Source organism: Mustela putorius, unplaced genomic scaffold, assembly GCF_011764305.1.
Source record: "Mustela putorius furo isolate JIRA1106 unplaced genomic scaffold, ASM1176430v1.1 tig00000275_pilon_pilon_pilon, whole genome shotgun sequence".
Taxonomy (NCBI): domain Eukaryota; kingdom Metazoa; phylum Chordata; class Mammalia; order Carnivora; family Mustelidae; genus Mustela; species Mustela putorius.
In genome coordinates, this window is record NW_025421341.1 from 11592263 (window position 1) to 11613452 (window position 21190).

General features: G+C 43.2%; 1 protein-coding gene across 5 annotated transcripts in view; it reads right to left on the bottom strand.

Moving 5' to 3' along the window:
• Positions 1-6939: 6939 nt before the first annotated feature.
• Positions 6940-21190, bottom strand: part of CMKLR2 (chemerin chemokine-like receptor 2) — a 45903-nt gene continuing 31652 nt past the window's right edge. For all 5 annotated transcript variants that reach the window (XM_004764231.3, XM_004764230.3, XM_013062335.2 and 2 more), the window contains 2 exons: positions 19483-19552; positions 6940-9202 (listed from right to left, as the gene is read on the bottom strand). In XM_004764231.3, the coding sequence (XP_004764288.2) occupies positions 8107-9174 (1068 nt within the window). In that variant the 5' untranslated portion in view covers positions 9175-9202; positions 19483-19552 and the 3' untranslated portion in view covers positions 6940-8106. The remainder of the gene's footprint in view (positions 9203-19482; positions 19553-21190) is intronic.

A 21190-nucleotide genomic window follows, 5' to 3' on the forward strand; every position in this document is an offset into this window, starting at 1 on the left:
CCTGTGGAGCAAGGAGCCCGATGTGGGACTCGATCCCAGGACGCTGGGATCATGACCTGAGCCGAAGGCAGCTGCTTAACCAACTGAGCCACCCAGGCGTCCCTCAAAATATTTTTAAAAAAATTTTTTCTTAGGGTTGTCTGGGTGGCTCAGTGGGTTAAGCCGCTGCCTTCAGCTCAGGTCGAGTCCTGCATCAGGCTCTCTGCTCAGCGTGGAGCCTGCTTCCCTCTTTCTCTGCCTGCCTCTGTCTACTTGTGATCTCTCTCTGTCAAATAAAATCTTAAAAAAAAATTTTTTTTCTTAAAAAAACATCCATCTTGAAAGCAATCTATGAAATGGGGTGTGCAATCTTACTAAAGGACACCTAACCCAGAGGAGGGAAGTTAGGTCACAGAAAGGATTCCCCAAATTTGATAAAACCATTGGGGCTTCTGGGTGGCTCAGTTGGGCCTCTGCCTTCAGCTCAGGACTTAATGGTTTGGGAGGAGGCCCTGGGATGGAGCCCCTGCATCAGGCTCGCTGCTCAATGGGGAGTGTGCATCTCTTGGTGGCCCTCACACTGCTTGTGGGCTTCTCGCAAATAAAACCTGGGAAAAAGAAAAAAAAAATCACAAGTAAGGGGGAGGGGCAGAGGGGAAAGTAGACTTCCTACTAAGCTGGGAGCCCCACTTGGGGTTCAGTCCCAGAACCCTGAGATGACCTGAGCAGAAGGCAGATGCTAACCAACTGAGCCACCCAGGTGCCCTGATGGAGAGAGCTTGGTTTGTGTTTTGGGGAATGCGATTTTTGAGTAGCACTGTGTCATGGAAAGGTTATAAGGTAGTTGGTTCCCAGGCTATGGTTCATAAACCTGGCTAGGGTGTGGAGGTGGGGACTGAGTGGGACATTTTACTTGGATTTGGATATCAGAACCTATTGGTGAAGAGACTTCAATAATGGGTTTGCTGCAGGTAAGTAGGCAAAGCCAGCTTTTTGTTTTTTTGAGTAGGTCCACACCAAAGTGTGGAGCCCAACAAAAATCTTGAACTCAAGACCCTGAGATCAAGGCCTGAGCTGAAATCAAGAGTCAAATGCTTAACCAGCTTAGCCATCCAGGCGCTCCAGGAATTACTGACTTCTAAAAGTCTTATTTTGTGGTTTCTAATCTGTAGACCAAAGAGATCAAATGATTTGTTTGAAGTCAGAATTTTCCTAGCCAAACCAGACAGTACTATTTTTTTCCTCTCAATCTGACTTTGTTTATATGGGAGAGTACCTTAAATGTGGGAAATTGTTTAAATCTGAGATAAAACTTATTTAATTGGTGTATGTATGTACTTATAACTATGATCATCTTAATTAAGCAGTATTTCCAACGTAAGAAATTTTCCAGTTGTCAGCGTCATGAAAGCCGGCAGAGGGCAGCACTTCATTTTCTGTAGAACAGAGCAGCGGGGTTCTGGAAATGTTGCCATGGAAAGATCGAGATGTAGCAACTAGTGAATAGCAGCCCCAAATTACTCACAATGATCGACATGTTAAAGGGATTGAGCACCAGATAGCTGGAAATATTAACAAAAATGATAAAAACTGTTGATTAAAAATGTGGTTCAAAGTAAAAGGAGCTAAAAAATTTAGAATGGTCATTTCAAACCACAGCTGTCTTATAAATCTTAAAATGATAAATGAAGCACATGACTTTAAAAATCTTGATTCTACAGCCTCCTCTAGATATATTTAGTGGTGTATTTTCATTTTATATTTAAAAAATTGATAAAACAGTAACATTGTACAAAACGAGAGGTTATACAGTGAAGTCTCTGTGTCTTCCCCGCCCCTCTTCCCCCTTGCTCAGGCTTCCCGTTTAGCTCCATAAAAGCAACCATTATCAACAGGTTCTCAGCAATTTCCAGACCTAGTGTGAGCACATGCATGAAGTAATTGTAGCATACAATTCAAACTGTTCTGCACCTTTTACTTTGTCCTTAAAAATAGACTAGGATGTCTTGGAAATTATATCTTGAATATTCCATGGCAGTACTTATAAAGCTTTCTCGTATTCTAACAGTTACATAATCCATTGTCTCATATCTTATTTAACCAGTCTATTGGAGCTTTAGATTGCTTTCAGTTTTCAGCTGTTATAAACAATGCTCACATTTGCTTGTGAGCCTGTATCCCAAATAACCTGTTTTTGAACCGATGGGCTCAGAAGGCATGAGTAGATATGGAGAAAGAGAGATTTTTTGGTTTGCTTCTGACTTTGGAGTATTAACAAAAGATAAAAGAGGCCAGGTTTTTTCTTTTTCTTTTTCTTTTTTTTTTTTGGTATGCCCATAAATGATTACAGTAACTCAGACTGTACTTATTTTTCATTATTTAGCATCCCTCACACAAGGGTGAGAACAGTGTGGGAATTAAACATGATTCATTCAGTATCACCATATTAGAAGCTATAAAAATACAAAAGAAGAGTTAAGAAAATTACAATAGGGAGGTGGCTTGAACACACATAAAATTGTTAAAAATTAGTCATTTTGTGATTAAGCAAGTAATCCAAAAGTTCAGAAGGTTTGGGAAGGCTAGAATTGAAGAAAAATTTTTTGGAGAAGTTGGGACTTGAGCTGGGTGGACCTTGACTGGTAATTTGTTAAAAGAAAAAAAAGAAGAAAAGAAAGAAAGGAAAGAAAAGAAAAAAGTATTCCAAGAGGGGATAAAAGGCAGGAATAAGAATAGACAAAGCGATATTTACGAGGCGACTAGATCAATTGGGCTGGATTTTGCAGTGTCTGTTTGGGATTAGATGGGGTGGGGCCAGGTTGCACATCCAGGCTGGTTCCTTCAAGGGCAGTGTGTGTGTGTGTGTGTGTGTGTGTGTGTGTGCGCGCGCGCGCGCTGCAGGGTGGGGAGCCTTGTAGGTTTCTGAGCCAGAAAATGACACAGGCCGACAGCTCTGACCTGGAGGTGTTATGGATGAAAGCATGGGACTAAAAGGATTGTTACAGTCCGAACATGAACGGAAATGGCTAAATTATGGCACATATACTCAATGAAATACCTTATAAACAATATAATTAAAAAGTGACGGACTAGAACAACGTTAGAAAGTGCTGGAGTTTTTCCCTATTATAAAAAAATAAGCTAATGGGCAAAGACAAATACAATAGGAGTTGCATTCATGTTTTGGGATCTCTGTGTGGCCCCTCCCACTCCGCCCCCCGAACAAATCCAATTAGGCAGTTATCGTCCTTAGACTAAAAAAGTAAAAAAATACAAAAATACATGCCTCATACACATTGTCCATTTTTTAAAAAAGATTTTTTTTTAATTTATTTGTTTGTCAGAGAGTGAGCACAGGCAGGCAGAGGCAGAGGGAGAAGCAGGCTCCCTGCTGAGTAAGGATCCAGATGTGGGACTCGATCCTAGGACTCTGGGATCATGACTGAGCTGAAGGCAGCCGATTAGCTGACTGAGCCACCCAGGCATCCCTCGCTTTTGGACACCAACATAAGCTATGAGATAAGCAAAGCTGACACTGTTATCCCATTTGGGTAAGGAAACTGAACTCTGAAAGATGATTTGCCCAATTATTCACCTAGAGAGAGAGAAATGAAACCCGGGCCCTTGGCCAGGTAATGATGTTGCCAATAGAATGAAAGAAGTTCTTCATCCCCGCTTTTAGACAATTTAATCCTATTTTATCAGTGTAACCCTTGCTTCATACCCTCAATTAGGGAACGTGAGAAGATAAAGTCACATACGGGTAAATTTAAAATGGAATTAAAACTGATAAAAACATTTTCTCATTACACACACTGTATCGATGGTAACAGATGCATTTAAGAAATGACCCAAATGAACATCTGTTGTTTGGAATGCCATTGGCCTGCCTAGCTTTCAGTATATTAAAAATCAAAAGAAAATGTTCATGGACTTCTTAAATTCGTCCCCCGAGAGAACTGCCCATATGTAAGAATATTGAGGAACTACGGAGTACTATTCAAGCTGGGCACCAACTTGTGCATCTTCTACCCTCATTCTGTCCCAAGGAAATAGGACTGTTTTTCTTTTTTCTTTTCTTTTTTTTTTTTTTTTTTACGATTTATTTATTTATATATTTATTTGGCAGAGATCACAAGTAGGCAGAAAGGCAGGCAGAAAGAGGAGGAAGCAGGCTCCCTGCTGAGCAGACAGCCTGATGTGGGGCTCGAACCCAGGACCCTGAAATCATGACCTGGGCCAAAGGCAGAGGCTTTAACCCACTGAGCCACCCAGGCACCCCTGGGACTATATTTCTAAACAATTTTTTCTGATCATAGCCTGTTTTCCTTTCATACGTTTGCCCTTCCTGGGTCACCTACCTAAAAAGCCTCTTTTCTCACCTGCACTTGTGAAAATGGGGGCCATTCTTCAAGATGCACTTCAAATACATCTTCTGAGAAAGCTTTCACTCTGCTTCACAGCTCTAGGCACATAGTCTTTTATACATACTTATAAACTATCTTGTTTTAAGCTTTTCTGTGTAGCTCCCTTATTCTTCCTATGTTGATACAGGAGGAAAGGAGCTGACATTTAGTAAGCAATTAGTAGGTTGGAAGATGCCAAGAATTTCACTGATTAATACCAGCCAGGGTTGGTCAAGTTGTTTCTAGAGCCAAGTACCCCTCGAAATGCTTTTGCTGCCATCTCCTTTAATTTCCACAACAGCCCTGTGTAGCACGTACCACTATTGTTATCCCCATTTTGCAGACGGGGTCTAGAAATCTGAATTAATTTAGCCAAGGACACAGACCCAGGATGTGCGGGAGCCTTAGTTCAAATCCAGATCTCCTGCCTCTGGAGGCCTTGGGACTTGCCCCCTTCAAAGAGCTGTTTTCCATTCAAGAGGCAGGTTTGTCTCCTCGAGTCTGCTCCCCAGTCCCTGGGAGCCTGGGGTTCTTCACTTTTCTGCCCACTGGGCACTGAGTTCCCTCACTCCTTCCCTAATTGCTCCAGTGCTGTCTGCTCTACCAGCCTCGGTCCTCTTGGTCCTGTTATTTAGTCGTTCATCCCGCTCTTCTTCAGGAGACCCCTGGAAAGCCCCACTAACCAACTGTCGGGGGAGGAGCCTCGGAGTCCCCAGTCCTGGACCCAATGCTACTCTTGGGATCTTCCCTCAAACTGAGAATAAAACATTAACTCCCGTCCCTGCTGGGGAGTACTTGTACTGGCTGCAACTTTCCACTAACAGATTTCTGTGACATCCCCACTATCAGCTATTTTTTTTTTTTTAAAGATCTTTGTTTATTTAAGAGAGAGACAGCAAGAGAGGGAACACAAGCAGGGGGAGTGGGAGAGGGACAAGTGGGCCTCCCACTGAGCAGGACTCTGGGATCATAACTTGAGCCAGAGGCAGACTGAGCCATCCAGGCGCCCCCCTACTATCAGCTATTTTAAAAGCCACTAAAACTTGTCTTTAGCCCAGGGTCTAAGATCTCTCTGACATTTTATTTAAAAGTACGTTTCTAGGGAGGGGAGGGGTGCCTGGCAGTCGCATGTGATTTGAGTCTTGATCTTGAGGTTGTGAGTTTAAGCTTCAAGTTTGGGCGGAGACTGATTAAAAAAAAAAAAAAAAGTTTCTAAGGAAAGGACTCATAACCTTCCTTAGATTCTCAAATGAATCCAGAGTTTCTTTAAGATTTGTAGACCTTGGGTGGCTCAGTCAGTTAAGCGTCTGAATTCGGCTCAGGTCATAGCAGGGGCCTGGGATCGAGCCCCATGTTGGGCTCTCTGCTCAGCAAGGAGTTGCTTCTCCCTCTGCCTGCCTCTCCCCCTGCTTGTGCTCTCTCTCTGTCAAAGAAATAAATAAGATTATTTTTTTTAAAGACCTTTGTAGACCTTCCTTAAAACATTTTCTTTTTGTCTTAGAACACTGAAAAAATAAAATTAAATTAAAAAAAAAATTTTTGGAAGCTTCACTCCTCATATCAAACACTGAAACATATTGAATGTCCATATTAAGTATAAGCTTTTATATAACTAAGAAATATTTCATTTGACTCATTGACATAAAGACGTATTTTATAGACATGTGATTAAGTATTTATTAATTTTGACTTTTCAAGTTTCCCTTTTTGTATTCTAGACCCAACAATATTTTTTTTTTAAGATTTTTATTTATTTATTTGAGAGAGAGACAGTGAGAGAGAGCGTGAGTGAGGAGAAGGTCAGAGAGAGAAGCAGACTCCCTGTAGAGCTGGGAGCCTGATGCGGGACTCGATCTCGGAACCCCGGGATCTTGACCTGAGCCGAAGGCAGTCGTCCAACCAACTGAGCCACCCAGGCGTCCCCCAACAATATATTTTTAAGATCTCAAATATTTTCATAGGCCTTCGGTAATCTCTTGCTTCCTAGGTGGTAACACCACCTGCTCCATCATTTCCTTCTGCCCTTGGTTGCTTAATCCCCTGCCTGCGTCCTCAGCCTTCCTCTTTCCCCAAAGCCCTGAGAATCTGTCCATCTGCTCAAACTCAGGATGAGCCCAAGATACTCTTTTTGTCTTCCATCCTCCCGATCCTGGGAAATCAGGGCCTATCCCTCGAGGGTGACGGGGAACCCAGAGTGGAATTTCTTAAACCCTGGTCAAGGAGGGACAGACACACGCAATGAGCCCTTCTCTCTTGCCTTCCCTCCATACTGGGTGTGGCAGAAGCCATGAAATTCAGGGATGAGCAAAGTTTGGGACATGCCGAGCGATGCCACGCATTTTTGAGGAATAATTTCTAAAACCAGATCTGATTGTTGCTATGGACTACTAGTAAAGAACCTAGCCAGTAAGCGATCGAAGATTGGCATTTCCAGAAGCTGAGAGATGAAATTTAAAAAGGATACGGATTCAATAAATAACATGGCTCCCCTCCCAACTTTCAAAATAAAAGTAAGACATTACAGAAAATTAAATGCTTTTTAAAATTGAAGAGGTTACTGACTTAAAGGCATACTTTATTGTTCTTGTACTGGTGTCTACATGTGCACAGTTAGAGGAATGGAAGGTAGAAATATATCAATGTCATACTTGCTTTCTTTTTCTGAAAACATTCTGAGATTGGGCTTGCCTATCCACCATCTAGATGCCAGTGTTTTATGTTTACAGCCATCTGATACATACTTGCACCTACCCAGAATTTTCCAAGAATCTTGATATTTATAATGATTTCATGAGGGATTAGGTATAGGAACATATCCCCATTGGCAGGTGGGGTCTACGTGGCCTCCCCTTGACCCTGAGCTGGACGAGGACTACTTTGACCAAAGAGTACAGTGATGTGATACCGTGTCAGGGATGGGTGTAGGCTTTAAGAGGGCTAGAAATGCCCACTTTAGTCTCTTAGAGCCCTAACCTGCCATGTTAGAAGTCTGGCTACCCCGAGCTACCATACTGGAAGAGCCATGTGAAGACAACGAAGAGAAGGGACAGTAGGGCAGAGGAGACAAGCTGTTCCAAAACTCGGTCATTTGGGACATCCCAATCGAGCCCATGCTGCATACCTTGTGAGGCTGAGAGAGGTGAACCTCCCTTCTGTGCCTTGAGTTTCTGACTCAGAACTGTGAGATGTTAGGACAATAAATTGTCATTTTAAGTGACTAGATTTTGGGACACTTCACTAAGCATGAAGGGTTTACAACGTTTTAAACTACTGTAATCAACTATTAGTTTAATTTATAAATGTATGTACATAGATTTCATGAAATAAAGAAATTAAGTACATGTCGCACTTCAAAAATATGTCTCATAGGTTACCGGTGCAAAATAAAAATGAACTTAAGCACATATGTTAACATTTCTGAAATGAATTAATCATCTATTTAACATTAAGATCTAGGACTTCAGAGTCATGAAGATTAAAAAAATAATAGCTGATATTGCATCAACAGTGGTGACTAATCCACTGCAGTATAATTAGCAAGAATGACAGATAATTTAATTTGCAGGGGAAAAAAATGAAGATCTTTCCTACATTTCATACCCACACAAAAATGTAAAACCACCAAACCGCTTAACAAAAAGAGATGGTTATTACCATACCTGGGAACCAAATAATCTGAAAGCATGTGTCAGGCCCCCTGCAAAAGCCTTCTACAGATAACTCACTGAGCTGTTTCCAGCAGACACAAGTTCTTGGTCTCAGAGTTCCTGAGCTGTTCGCTCACTGTGCCGGAACAGCTGACCTCCCACAGCGTGTGCTTTAGGATCTCAGCAACTGAGGCCCGAAAGCGAGTTTGGAACTTCTTACTAATGAGGACATAAAGGATAGGGTTCAAGCAGCTGTTGAGGAATGCCAAGCCAGTGGAGAGGGGGATGCCGGCCTGAAGCACCTGGTGGAAATAGCTACTGTGGTGGATTGTGAGCTCCCAAATGTTAAACAGGTGATAAGGAGTCCAGCAAATCAAAAAGGCCAGGACCACAGCTAGGATAGTCCAGAAATGCTTACTGGAGACCAGGATGCTTCGCTTCTTCACCTTGAAGATGAGACACAAGTAGCAAATGCTCATTGCTAGCAAGGGGAAGAGGTACCCGACAATAAATTTCACCCAGGTCAAAACATGATGCCTCATCAAAGTAAGGTCAGGATCATGCTCATGGAAATTGTTATAGCAAAGAGTGTGGTTATTGAACTCCAGAGTGTCCCGAAAGTAGAGGGCAGGACCACCCATTAGAGAAGCCAAAAACCAAATGGAAACAACAACAATCAGGGAGTTCCTTAGGGTTCGGTGCCGATGGGATACGACAGGATGGATCAAGTGGATGTAACGGTCCACGCTGATCACCGTTAGGAAAAAAACACTAGCAAACATGTTCAGCTGGGCAATGAAGGAATTGGCTTTGCACAACCAGATGCCGAAGGGCCAGTGGAAATTCATGACCACATAGGAGATGTACAGAGGTAGGAAGAGAAGAAAAATGAAATCTGCGATAGCCAGGTTGAGGAACCAGAGAGTGGTGACTGTCTTCTTCCACTTGAATCCTGTGAACCAAATGACAGTGGCATTTCCTGGAATGCCCAGAATAAATGCTAAACAGTATAATACCAGTGAGACCCAATGAGCAACTCCCAGGTGGGCTTCCTCCTCCAAATCGGACTCTGAGGAGTAATATTCCTGGTTATAGGAGTAGTTCTCGAATTCTTCCAATAATGTTTCCTCTAGATCTTCCATGACCTTGTCAAGTGGAGAATGAGGATATCTATAGAAGCAAATTTAAAAAGAAAGAAAACAATTCTTAAAAGAGGAAATGCTCGGTGAACAAGGAACATTAGGATAGAAATATTTCATTTGATGAACTGAATGGAAATAGTATAATTGTTGGTAAGGTCTGTGATTATATTCTAGATATTCAAATCTTGGGGGTACTTCAGTTTTGCTTTGGTTACTCTCAAAGCTGTGAGAACTCATTTTTGCAAAGTATTCAGTAAGTGCTAAATTAAAATGATTGACTCTACAGGTGCAATTCCTCTATCCATAAGGCTTGTAGGCCTGACTAGAGAGAATCTAACATTCAGGGCCACCTGGATGGCTCAATGGGTTAAAGCCTCTGCCTTCGGCTCAGGTCATGATCTCAGGGTCCTGAATCGAGCCCCGAATTGGGCTCTCTGCTCAGCAGGGAGCCTGCTTCCTCCTCTCTCTCTGCCTGCCTCTCTGCCTACTTGTGATCTCTGTCTGCCAAACAAATAAATAAAATCTTAAAAAAAAAAAGGAATCTAACATTCAGAAGGCATAGATTAGGTTCTGACTCTGCATTATTATTTTATGGAAGATACAGAATACTTGTATTCTGAATGAATACTTATGTGGTGATGACTTCAAAGCCCTTAGTTATACCCTGACTTTCTTTTTCTTTTCTTTTCTTTTTTTTTTAAAGATTTTATGTATTTATTTGACAGACAGAGATCCCAAGTAGGCAGAGAAGCAGGCAGAGAGAGAGAGAGAGGAGGAAGCAGGCTCCCTGCTGAGCAGAAAGCCCGATGCGAGGTTGGATCCTAGGATGCTGGGATCATGACCAGAGCCAAAGGCAGAGGCTTTAACCCACTGAGCCACCCAGGCACCCTATACCCTGACTTTCTAAGCCAGACAAGAGTCCCAAATGCTTCTTCAATCCACACCTCCAGATGTTACAGGCAAGCACTGGAGGTTCTGACACACTGTTTTGCACCCACAGATGTTTTGATTCTATGTGTATGAAGGCAAACATGTTAGTAAAAATTCTATTAGTGTGGAAGACTTTTCAACTGAAAGGTATCCCTTGGAGTAAAATCGACTCTGACCATTTAATTTCTGTATCAATTTCCTATAGAGTGCGGCTAAATTTTATTTAAATATATATCTCAAATAAATAAATAAATAAATATCTCATTGAAATTCCTTTGTTTTGGATTAATTATGTTCCACATTTACAACAAAAGTATGATTTATCAATCAGTTTTGTTTCTTTTTGCCCCTACCAAAATTTATCTATTATAATTTCACCCAAAGTTAAGTTTTCTTTTGTGATCTTTTTTCTCCTTCCTATCAGGACCAGATTTTCTGGGTTAAGAAGAGGTAAAAGTCATTTTTACAATTTAAAAAAAAGTTTACTGGGTACGTTTGTATTTTTTTAGTTTTAAAAAATTTTTTATTTTTTAATTAACATATAATGTATCATTAGCCCCAGGGGTACAGGTCTGTGAATCTCCAGGTTTACACACTTCACAGCAACGTCCCCAATGTCCATAACCCCACCATCCTCTCCCTGCCTGCCCCCCTCCCGCTGGGTACAATTTTAATTACATCAATTTTATTTCGTATTGTTTCTGTTTGTTAGTATTCAAAATCTAGAAGAAAGAAGATTAATAGTTATATTCATTTCATGGAGCTGTAATAATTAATGGGGCAAACATACAAGATATGGGATTATAAGGAAGCCTGGGTGGCTCAGTCCGTTAAGCTTCTGCCTTCAGCTCAGATCATGATCCCAGGGTCCTGGGATTGAACCCGAGTGCATGGAACTCCCTGCTCCCATGCTCTCTCTTGCTTTCTCTCTCTCTCTCTCAAATAAATAAGTAAAATCTTTTTTAAAAAACGAGATTATAGTAGGGGTAAAATTAAAAGGTCAAAACATGTAGTGTTGCTCAGAGACATCTCACATTCAATTCTACTAACACTGAATTCATCATCCTACCTCAAAGTGTTTGAGGAACCTGGCAGGGCATAATTAAAAAATAAAAGCAATTCATTAGCCTCTTCCCAAATCCAGGCCCAGCCACATTCTCTTTGTTTTTCAATATTCAGCTTAAATGCCACCTTTTCCTGGAAACATTTTCTGACATTATCTTTGCCTGGATAATTATACTAATAATCACTATTATTATCTTTTAAAAAGTCAATGTTATTGGGAATTATCTAGGTGCCAGGCACCTATATAATTTGATTTGATCAATTATCTGATTTGATCCTCATGAGAATCTTATAAAGAAGGTAAGTAGTACTATTATTCCCACTTACAAGAAAGGATACTGAAGTTTGAGGAAACTTCGTGACTTGCGCAGGATCACACAACCTTTAACTGGAGAGTCAGGATATGAACTCAAATCTACTGGACCCAGAGCTCGGACTCTTAGTTACTATGATTTTGGATGACACTGTATTCTTATTGTACTCGATGCACTAAATTGTCATTGTTTTATCTTTGATTTCTGCCCTACCAAATTCTTTCTTTTGATGTGGGGCTCGATCCCAGGACCCTGAGACCATGAGCTGAGCCGAAGGCAAAGGCTTAACCCACTGAGCCACCCATGCGCCCCTGCCCTACCAAATTCTTTTTTTTTTTTTTAATTTTATTTATTTATTTGACAGAGAGAAATCACAAGTAGATGGAGAGGCAGGCAGAGAGAGAGAGGGAAGCAGGCTCCCTGCCGAGCAGAGAGCCCGATGCGGGACTCGATCCCAGGACTCTGAGATCATGACCTGAGCCGAAGGCAGCGGCTTAACCCACTGAGCCACCCAGGCGCCCCTGCCCTACCAAATTCTTAACTCCTTGAGAACGATGCCTGTCATCTCTGATCCCCATGGTGCCTAGTACAGTCTTAACATATCACAGACGCTTAACATGGGCCGATTAAATGATCGGTTCAGCTACAAATCCTGTTCAGAACCAAACGTAAGAGGAGAGTTGGTGAGTTCACCCTTACTTAAGTCACCGTCATTGCTAGAATCTCTCTGACCTTGACTCACAATTCTATCCCCAGGATCTTGGCTTTTTTTCTTGACACGGAGTCTTTTCCTTCGTGTATCCTACTCCACCAACCAAGAATTGGCTCCCTTCTTGCTGCCCTTTGCGTGCAGGTCTGGGACCTTACCCTGTCCACTGCTTCTGGTGGCTGACCATCCTCAACATCAAGTTTTTGTCTAGGCCAGTGTCTAACTCCATGTCTCTGTTTTCTGCCTGTAACCTGGGACACCCATCCCTCCTCATGCCTATGACCTTTTTTTTTTTTTTAAGATTTTATTTATTTATTTATTTATTTTTAGATTTTATTTATTTATTTGACAGACAGAGATCACAAGCAGGCAGAGAGGCAGGCAGAGAGAGAGGAGGAAGCAGGCTCCCTGCTGAGCAGAGAGCCCGATGTGGGGCTCGATCCCAGGACTCTGAGATCATGACCTGAGTCGAAGGCAGCGGCTTAACCCACTGAGCCACCCAGGCGCCCCTGCCTATGACCTTTTAAGCTATTAGGAATTCTGAAGCCAAATGGCCTAGGTGGCAGTTTAAATCACCTTACAAAATCCTAAGCAGTAAGTAGAAGGACCCTCATTCTCCAAGCACAGAATGCCAAAGGAAGACCCCGAATTACAGTAGAACCATTAACCTGCCCCAAAGTCAGAAACCTCCCCCTTCTAATGCCATTACTGACCCTGCTGGACCAGAATGATCACAGGGCCTGCTGAAGGACACCAGCCACCAGTCTTTTCTCTTCTTTTGGTAGGGGGGGAAGGTACCGCAAGGATGAGTGATCTAGTTCATCCATTTCAGAATCCCTTCAAACAGAAAACCCTGTATCAGAGAGGTCCCCAATCTTTCAGAGAGCAGATGCGGTGATTAGACACAAGATCCAGTTAGCTCAAGCTTGGAGAAAGATCTTCAAGAATTGCTGAATGCTGCCCAGCTGAAACCTTCACAGGAAATATAATCTAGGAATTCCCCTGTGACTTAGAGCAGATGTTTTTGTGTGGTGACAGTGGTGAGGGATATGGGTAGGACGGAGAAAAGAGAGAAGTAAGGCAGAATTCAGCAACTGTCCCCCCAAGTCCTTGGACAAGTACAGTTAACCTTTAAGGACATAGTCTCATTTAATTATCACAGCTTGTGTCTACGGCCATACCACCCTGAACGCGCCCGATCTCGTCTAATTATCACAGCTTGTTTATATGCTGCTTTCTAGTTTATAGGCACCTCCGGATCTAATTGAGTTTCCAGATCTCACACCTACCCACCTACCTAGAGGCTAACTATATTAGTCTCATAGGGCTGACGTGACAAAGCGCTCTAAACTTGAAATTTCTTAGTAACAGGAATTGACTGGCTCACAGTCTGGAGGCTAGAAGTCTGAAGTCAGGTGGGAAGTCAGAGGGAAGTCTTTGTGGGAGACTCTGTCCCGTGCTAGCTTCTGGTGATTTGCCAGCAAACTTTGGCCTTTCTTGGCTTGTACACATGTGATCCTCATACCCGCCTTCACTGCCTCATGGTGCTCTGCCTGCGTGTCCGTCTCTGCGCCCAAATGTCACCCTTCCATAAGGACTTGTGTCCTACTGGATTCCTGGTGGATTTCAACTCACCCTAATGACCCTGTTTTAACTTGATCACCTCTGTAAAAACCGTAATTCCAAATAACATCACACTGTGAGAGGCCGAAGGCTTAGATGTCAACGTACCCTTTTGGAGGGGCTCAATCCCACCCGCAGCACGAACCCGGAGCTGGCAGCCACCTCTGAATCGTAATCACTCATTCATTTAGCACATGTTCCGTAAGTGCCTGCATTTCTCAGGCGCCATTCTAGTTAATTGTGCTTCTTCACTAAATGAGACAATTATTTCTTCCCTTTTAGATTTTAGAGTCTAGCAGGAGATAGTAAAAAATAAACATAATAGAAAAGCAAATTACAGAGCGTGTTAAAGTGTGTTAAAAGCTGGTAAGTGCTGCAGAAAAACGGGGCGGGGGGAGGGAGGAACGGAATAAAAGGGACAGGAGAGCAGGTTCTAATTTTCAGTAAGGTGGTCAGAGAAGGGCTCACTGGGGGGCCAGCAACCACAGTCAGAGCGACGTAAGGGAGTTAGTCATGTGGATATTGAGGGCAGGAGGGCTCTAGGCAGAGGGAACAGCCGGTGCCTTAGGGCAAAGTGTGTCTAAGTATTCCAGAAATAGTGAGGATACCAGTATGTATCGAATAGGATGAGCACTGTGAACAAGGGGAAGAGTAGAAGAAAAGCAGCAGCAAGGGTGTGTGAGAGGTCAGATATGGAGACATTTGTAGGCCATTGAGGGACTCTGGTTTTCACTCTAAGGGAAGCAGGATGCCCCTGAAGGAATTTGAGCAGAGGAGAAAAGTAATCTGTTTCTATTATCGTACAATCCCTCCTTCTGTTATGTTGAGAAGAGACTGCTGTGGGTAGTGGTGACGGCAGAGGTGGGGCACCCAAGTGTAGAAGCAGCAAGACTGATTCCAAGATTACTGGAATAATCCCAGGCGGAGATGGGGGTGGCTGGGACCAGGTTGGTAGCAGAAATGATGAGAAAGGCCTGAATTGGGGGCTCCTGGGTGGCTCTGTCCATTGAGCATCTGACTCTTGATCAGGCCGTGATCGCAGAGTCATGGGACTGAGCCCCTGGCCAGGCTCTGTGCCCAGTGGGGAATCTGCCTGAGAGTCTTTCCCTCAGCCCTTCCCCCCACTCACGCACATGCTCTCTCTCTACCTGTCTATCTCAAGTAAATAAGTCTTAAAAAAAAGAAAAAAAGGGACAGACTGAACTCTAATTTATACGTCGAAGACAGAATCAATAGGTTTCTTAGTGGATCCGACGTGAACGAGAAGAGTTAAAAATGACTCCCGGGCCTTGGGGTCTTCTGTAACAGAGTCTAAGGCCCTCTGATACCCCTTGTTCTGTCTTGTCATTGGCTCGAGCCATGAGCTATCTCGCACTGTGTGAATGAGGAAAACATTTGTTTCATAAGATAGAAGCAGCTTGGGCCCTCCTTAGCCCTCGTCGAGCACAGCTGCCCTACCTCTCTGGACTTCCTCCTTCTGTATTACTTAGTGAGAACATATTTGCCCTGCTATTCTTTGGGGCTTTTGTTAAAGCAGCAAGACCCGTACCCTAACTCACTTAGCTTCCCTGGGCCTTGCCTTTAAGCAGTGTGGCGGAGCCCTGGCCGTGTCCACGTCCTGCGAGAAGAGGCCATGAGAAACCCTTGAGGAAGGAGCTCTTCCTACCAGTGGCCACGGCTTCAGGAAGCTTACTGGGAGAGAGAGTGGGGAGCTTCCCCTGGGGACAACAGAAAGAGAAAGAAGCCGACCTCGTAAGGGAGATCTCTGTACCCCAGCAAGAGTCATTTAAAGAATACCCTTTTCCACCATGGAGGCCAACTATGAGGAGGGTTTTGCAGTGACCATGGTAAGCTGATAAGACTCCTACTTTATAAGGAAATGGGAAGCAGACCTTGAGTTGGGCTGATATTAGACCTATACTCTTTTGGCAGAGGCTAAACATCCTCTGCCCTCTGTTTCACATTTAAGTGTCCTGGGGGCAGATAACCATAAGAGGTTCAGTAGTTCAGGCTGAGGAGACAACGGGATTCAAGGGAACAGAGGACCATGAGGGCCGCCCCCAGTGGACAGCAGCTCCTCCGTCCTAGCCAACTGTTTCCATGCGGGAAGTGAGGACTTAGTGTTGCCAGAGTCTTTGAAGAATGGCTGGATATCTATATTATTAATGTGAAAAGCTTCCAGTTTCTAAACGACTATTTCAGAACAAAACAGCTGCAGACCACATTCAGCCCGTCCACAGACTTGTGACCCCTGGGGTGAGCCAACTCTTGAAAAGTTTGAGCCTTTAACAGTGAAGGAGGAGGCTGTGCATTAGAATGGAAATAGGGGCGCCCGGGTGGCTCACTGGGTTAAGCCTTTGCCTTCAGCTCAGGTCATGATCTCAGGGTCCTGGGGTCGAGCCCCACATCAGACTCACTGCCTGCCTCTCTGCCTGCTTGTCATCTCTGTCAAATAAATAAATAAAATCTTAAAAAAAATAAAATAGAAATAGAAACTCTGAATTGGCCTCTGCAGATGACTTGCCCCTTGGTCCCTGGGAGGCGACTGTGATTCAAGGCTACTCGAGGCCTCTCCAGGGACCCTCACTTTAACTTTCTACCAATTAATACAGCAGATGAGCTATAAGTTAGGACAAAGGAAAGGGAGAAGGACAAGCAGACTTGCGCTGAGCGCGGAGTCTGACACAGGACTTGGTCTCACGACCCACAAGATCATATGACCTAAGCAAAAATCCCAAAGTAGGACGCTCAACTTACTGAGCCACCCAGGTGCCCCTAGAGATGACTTTTTAACTTTTTTTTAGAGACGAATTATTAAACTTATGAAAACTGATATTCTGCTGTATCATCAATTGTGTTGTGTTAAACTTATCTGTTCATCTGTGGTGGGATAGGAGAAAAAGGGCAAAAAGGAGATAGAGAAAGAAAACATGAGAACGTGTGTCCTCAGTTTAATCATGTGGACACAGTACACACACATACGTGCTTATATACACATACACATATGGCTCGGAGAAGGGAGAGAAGGATAGAAAGCAGACGTCGTGGTGAAACTAGAGAAACATCTGGGCAAGAGAAGTGAGCCTCGCTGGGCAGACGCCCGAAATGAAGATGAATGACAAGCGAATTAAGTCCTTGAGCCCAGGCCTAAAGGAAACCCTGTCATTTATTAAACAGGCAGAGTCAATCCGCGTTGGCCGGCAGTGACTTTCCATCGGGACCTCATGGAGCTTTCGTGATGTGGAAGTGCTTTGCGGAGCGCAACCGCCACGCCGGGATGAGACTTTCAGACTTGACGGAAAAGAGGAAAGAGCTACTGTATTTGTCTTAGACCATATGTGCTGCTGAAAGGCAAATCAATTATTCTGACTGAGATGAAGACTAACAGAGCTATACGTGACCGTAACCGCTTTTGAGGGGCCCCTTAAGTAAGCACTGGGCTGTGCCCCGTGTGAGAACACACCAAGCTCCTCCAGGCCAGGTTAGAGACGCGTGAAAAGCCCCCGGTGTGGAGCAAAGGTCAGAGCACTGTCCCTGAAAGGTATGGTTTGTTTCCAAAGAATGTGAAGAGGTTTGTTTACCACAGGGATTTAGATTTCGGGGGGACACTCACGTTATCACATTCCTGGGTTATGGCTACTCGAGTGGCAAATGTCTAGTCCGGTGCACAGAACTGTTTTTAAAAGTAAATAAATTGGTTTCTGAGCCATCCAGATTTAATAGATCGTAAAGCCTAAACCCGTCTCTGAATAAACAGATTTCACTGCGAGAGTCCTGGTGGAAAGTGTGATGATAAATTGTCTGCAAAACCCAGATGACTTTGGGGAAGGACATCTGGTAGAAATGTGTATCATTAAGCTTTTAAAGGTGGCTTTCAACTTTTAAACTTTTAAATGTGGCTCGGTTATAGAGGGAAACATTTTGTTTGTCTACCTTGACAAAACACAAAGATTCCTTCTGGCAGAACATTTGGTGAATGCAGAAGGGTTTCATTTAGTTCCATAGTGAGGAGTTCGATGGATTTTTATGGACAATTGCAGAAGTCTTAAGAAAATGTAGTCTCCACTCTACTTGGAACAGAGAGAAGGATTTGATGTTGCTGATCTTTGTCTATGAGGATTGCCTGTGTAGAGCTCCCCCATAAACCGTGGTTAAAAAATTCAAGAGCTGAATGTGCCTCTTGAGAGATCCTTGTGGAAACTTGAGGGAACATGTATTTAGCTTCAGAATGAATGACAGAAATGAGGAGAAAGAATTGATAGACATGATGGAGAAAATCTGGTGAAAACCACAGATCCGTGACCCAGCAAACTTGAATTTCCAAGGGCTGTCTTCTTAGGGAAGAGAGAAGAGAGTTGTTTTTTGTTTTGTTTTGTTTTTTTTAAAGAATGTGTGTGTGTGTGGTGGGGGGTGTTTGGAGGCATTGCTCAGTATTTTCCACTAGCTATCAAATATAAACTCTACACCACACCCCAGACTGTTCTCAAGATCTTTGACACCAGCAGAATATTTTGCTGCCCTCTGGATGAACAGCCTCTCCTTGGAAGCTATTACAGTACAGCAATGCTTATAAAGATACTCTGTTGATTCGGTCAAGGGAAGCAAAGGAGGTTTAAAGAACGAAAGTTTGGATTGTTTCAATGTTCCAGCAGGTGCTTCCTGCTGGTTGGGTGGGGATGCAACCATGACTGTCACATTGCTTCTCCTGGCATCACTTATCCATTAATAGAAAAGCATCTTGCCTATCTACAGTTCCTATGTCATTTATTACTTAATTTCAGACATTAAGATAAATAACAACAGTCCTTGACATACTAGAAAGATGGAAGTATTTTGGTTTGGCTCAAAAAAAGGCAACAAAAAAAAGGGGAGCGCCGGGTAATGAAGCCCTTGAATGTCATGTTCAAGTATTTGGATTTTATTCCATTGCCAGTTGGGAGCAAATAAAAATGTTTGTAGCAGGGAGGGACACCATTGAACCTTTGTTTTTGTAAAGATCATCTGGCAGTGATTTAGGGAAATGTTGTCATGACTGAAGCCAAAGATGGAAGGGCCTTAGGCATGAGAGTTAGAATAAAGAGTGAGAATAAAGATGAGGGAGATATCTTTGATGGATATCATCTAGGAAATTAATAGACGCTTTCAGGAAGCTTAGCTAAACTGAGTATAACCTTCACAATAACTTTTTTATTGAATTGGCATTAAAATCAACCTCAGGAAAGCTAACTAATTTTAGGCATACACATGTTTTATTCACTTTTAAAGGCGATGGGGTTGGGAGAAAGTTCTTCCCAACTGAATCAAGTGGTAATAAAATGATACCTATTTTTCACTCTGTTGGGGTCCAGGTCTTTTCATTAAAAGGCACCTGCAGGGGGCGCCTGGGTGGCTCAGTGGGTTAAGCCTCTGCCTTCGGCTCAGGTCATGATCCCAGGGTCCTGGAATCGAGCCCCGTATCGGGCTCTCCGCTCAGCAGAGAGCCTGCTTCCTCTCTCTCCCCACCTGCCTCTCTGCCTACTTGTAATTTCTATCTGTCAAATAAAATAAATAAAATCTTTAAAAAAAAAAAAAAGGCACCTGCAGGCTGATTGGGAGTCTAAACCCCGGGTTTCATTTGAACAGTTGAACAGGACCCAGCACATATTTGCAAAGTCAACACCTACTTACGTTTCAGTTGTTCCAATGCTTCACTCAGAAGTTACGGTCCAGGTTTGTACAATCTGTATGGCTCTGTGGACTGCCGGGAGAGAACAGTGAATGATTAACCTCGGGTCAGGGAGCAACCTTCAGGCTTAATTTGTTTGCGAGACTTTAAGCTAATGAACACACAGGTGTAATTGAAATATACAGCAATAAAGTGGTCCATGGCTCTGGAATCACTGCCTGTTATCAGATCCCAGTCGTACCTCTTCCTGGCTGTGGATTCTTGGACAAATCGCCTCCTACCTCAAATCCTCAACTTCCTCGCTTGTAAAGTAAGTGTAGTAATAGCACTAACTCGTAGGATTGCTGTAGTCATCACATAAGGAGAACCTCAAAAAGTGGTTGATTCAGGACCTTGCCCATAAAGCATACTCATGATTTGATTATTGATTATTACCAGTTCAGGACTAAATGCGGCACACGATAGCGGGGGAGGTAGAATAGAAGAGGACTTGTTTGTGTTACTTCATGAACAGTGTGAGAAGAGGGGCACCTGAGTGCCTCAGTTGGTTAAGTGTTCGACTCTTGATTTTGGCTCAAGTCATGATTTCAGGGGGCCTGCTTAAGATTCTCTCCCTCCCTCTCTCCCTCTGCCTTAAAATAAAATAAAATAAAATAAAAATTTGTTTTGGGGGTGCCTGGCTGGCTCAATCAGGAGAGCAAGCCACTCTTGGTCTTGGGGTCATGAGCTCAAGTCCACATTGGGAGTAGAGACTACCTAAATAAATAACTTTTTAAAAAAATTAAAAAAAAAAGATTTTATTTATTTATTTGACAGAGATCACAAGTAAGCAGAGAGGCAGGCAGAGAAAAGGGGGGAAGCAGGCTCCCTGACAAGAGAGAGAGCCCGATGCGGGGCTCGATCCCAGGAACCCAGGATCATGACCTGAGCCGAAGGCAGAGGACCCAACCCACTGAGCCACCCAGGCACCCCCTAAATAAGTAACTTTTAAAAGTATAAATAAATACTTGCTTTGCTTTGGGAGGCCTAGGGGCTCACTTGGTCAAGTGTCTGCCTTCAGCTCAGGTCATGGTCTTAGGATCCTGGGATTGAGCCCCACATCCGAGCCCCACAGCCAGCTCCCTGCTCAACAGGGAGCCTGCGTCTACTTCTCTTCTACCTGCTTGTGCACACACACACTCTCACTCTCTCAAATAAATAACTAAATTCTTTCTTTAAAAAACTTGCTTTGTGGGCTTCATATTTTTAAAAAGATTAAATCTGTATGGGGTTCACACATTGTTAGATGCTGCCTTCTGACAGTGTTTGAGTTGGGGGGGGTCCCTGTGTCTAGCCGTCAGATACCATTATTATCCCCATATCTGGCCAAGAATGGTAAAAATGGAATACTCTAGAGCATTTTAGTCTTCTTACTTCTCTCTTTTAAATAAGCTATTTATTTACTTTTGAATAAGGATATGGTCTAGGCCTTTTTACTTTTTTCTTTCTTTTTAAATGTAAGCTTTATGCCCAACATGAGGTTCGGACTCATGGCACCAAGATAAGATTTTCGATCAAGACGCACATATTCTACCAACTGACCCAGCCAGGAACCACAACATAGTCTAGGTCTTTATTTCACTTCTTTCCATATTTTACCGAGTCTGGGAGAATCACCACCGTCAATAACGTATGTTTCAAAGCCTTGGTCATAGCGAAGAGAAATCCCCA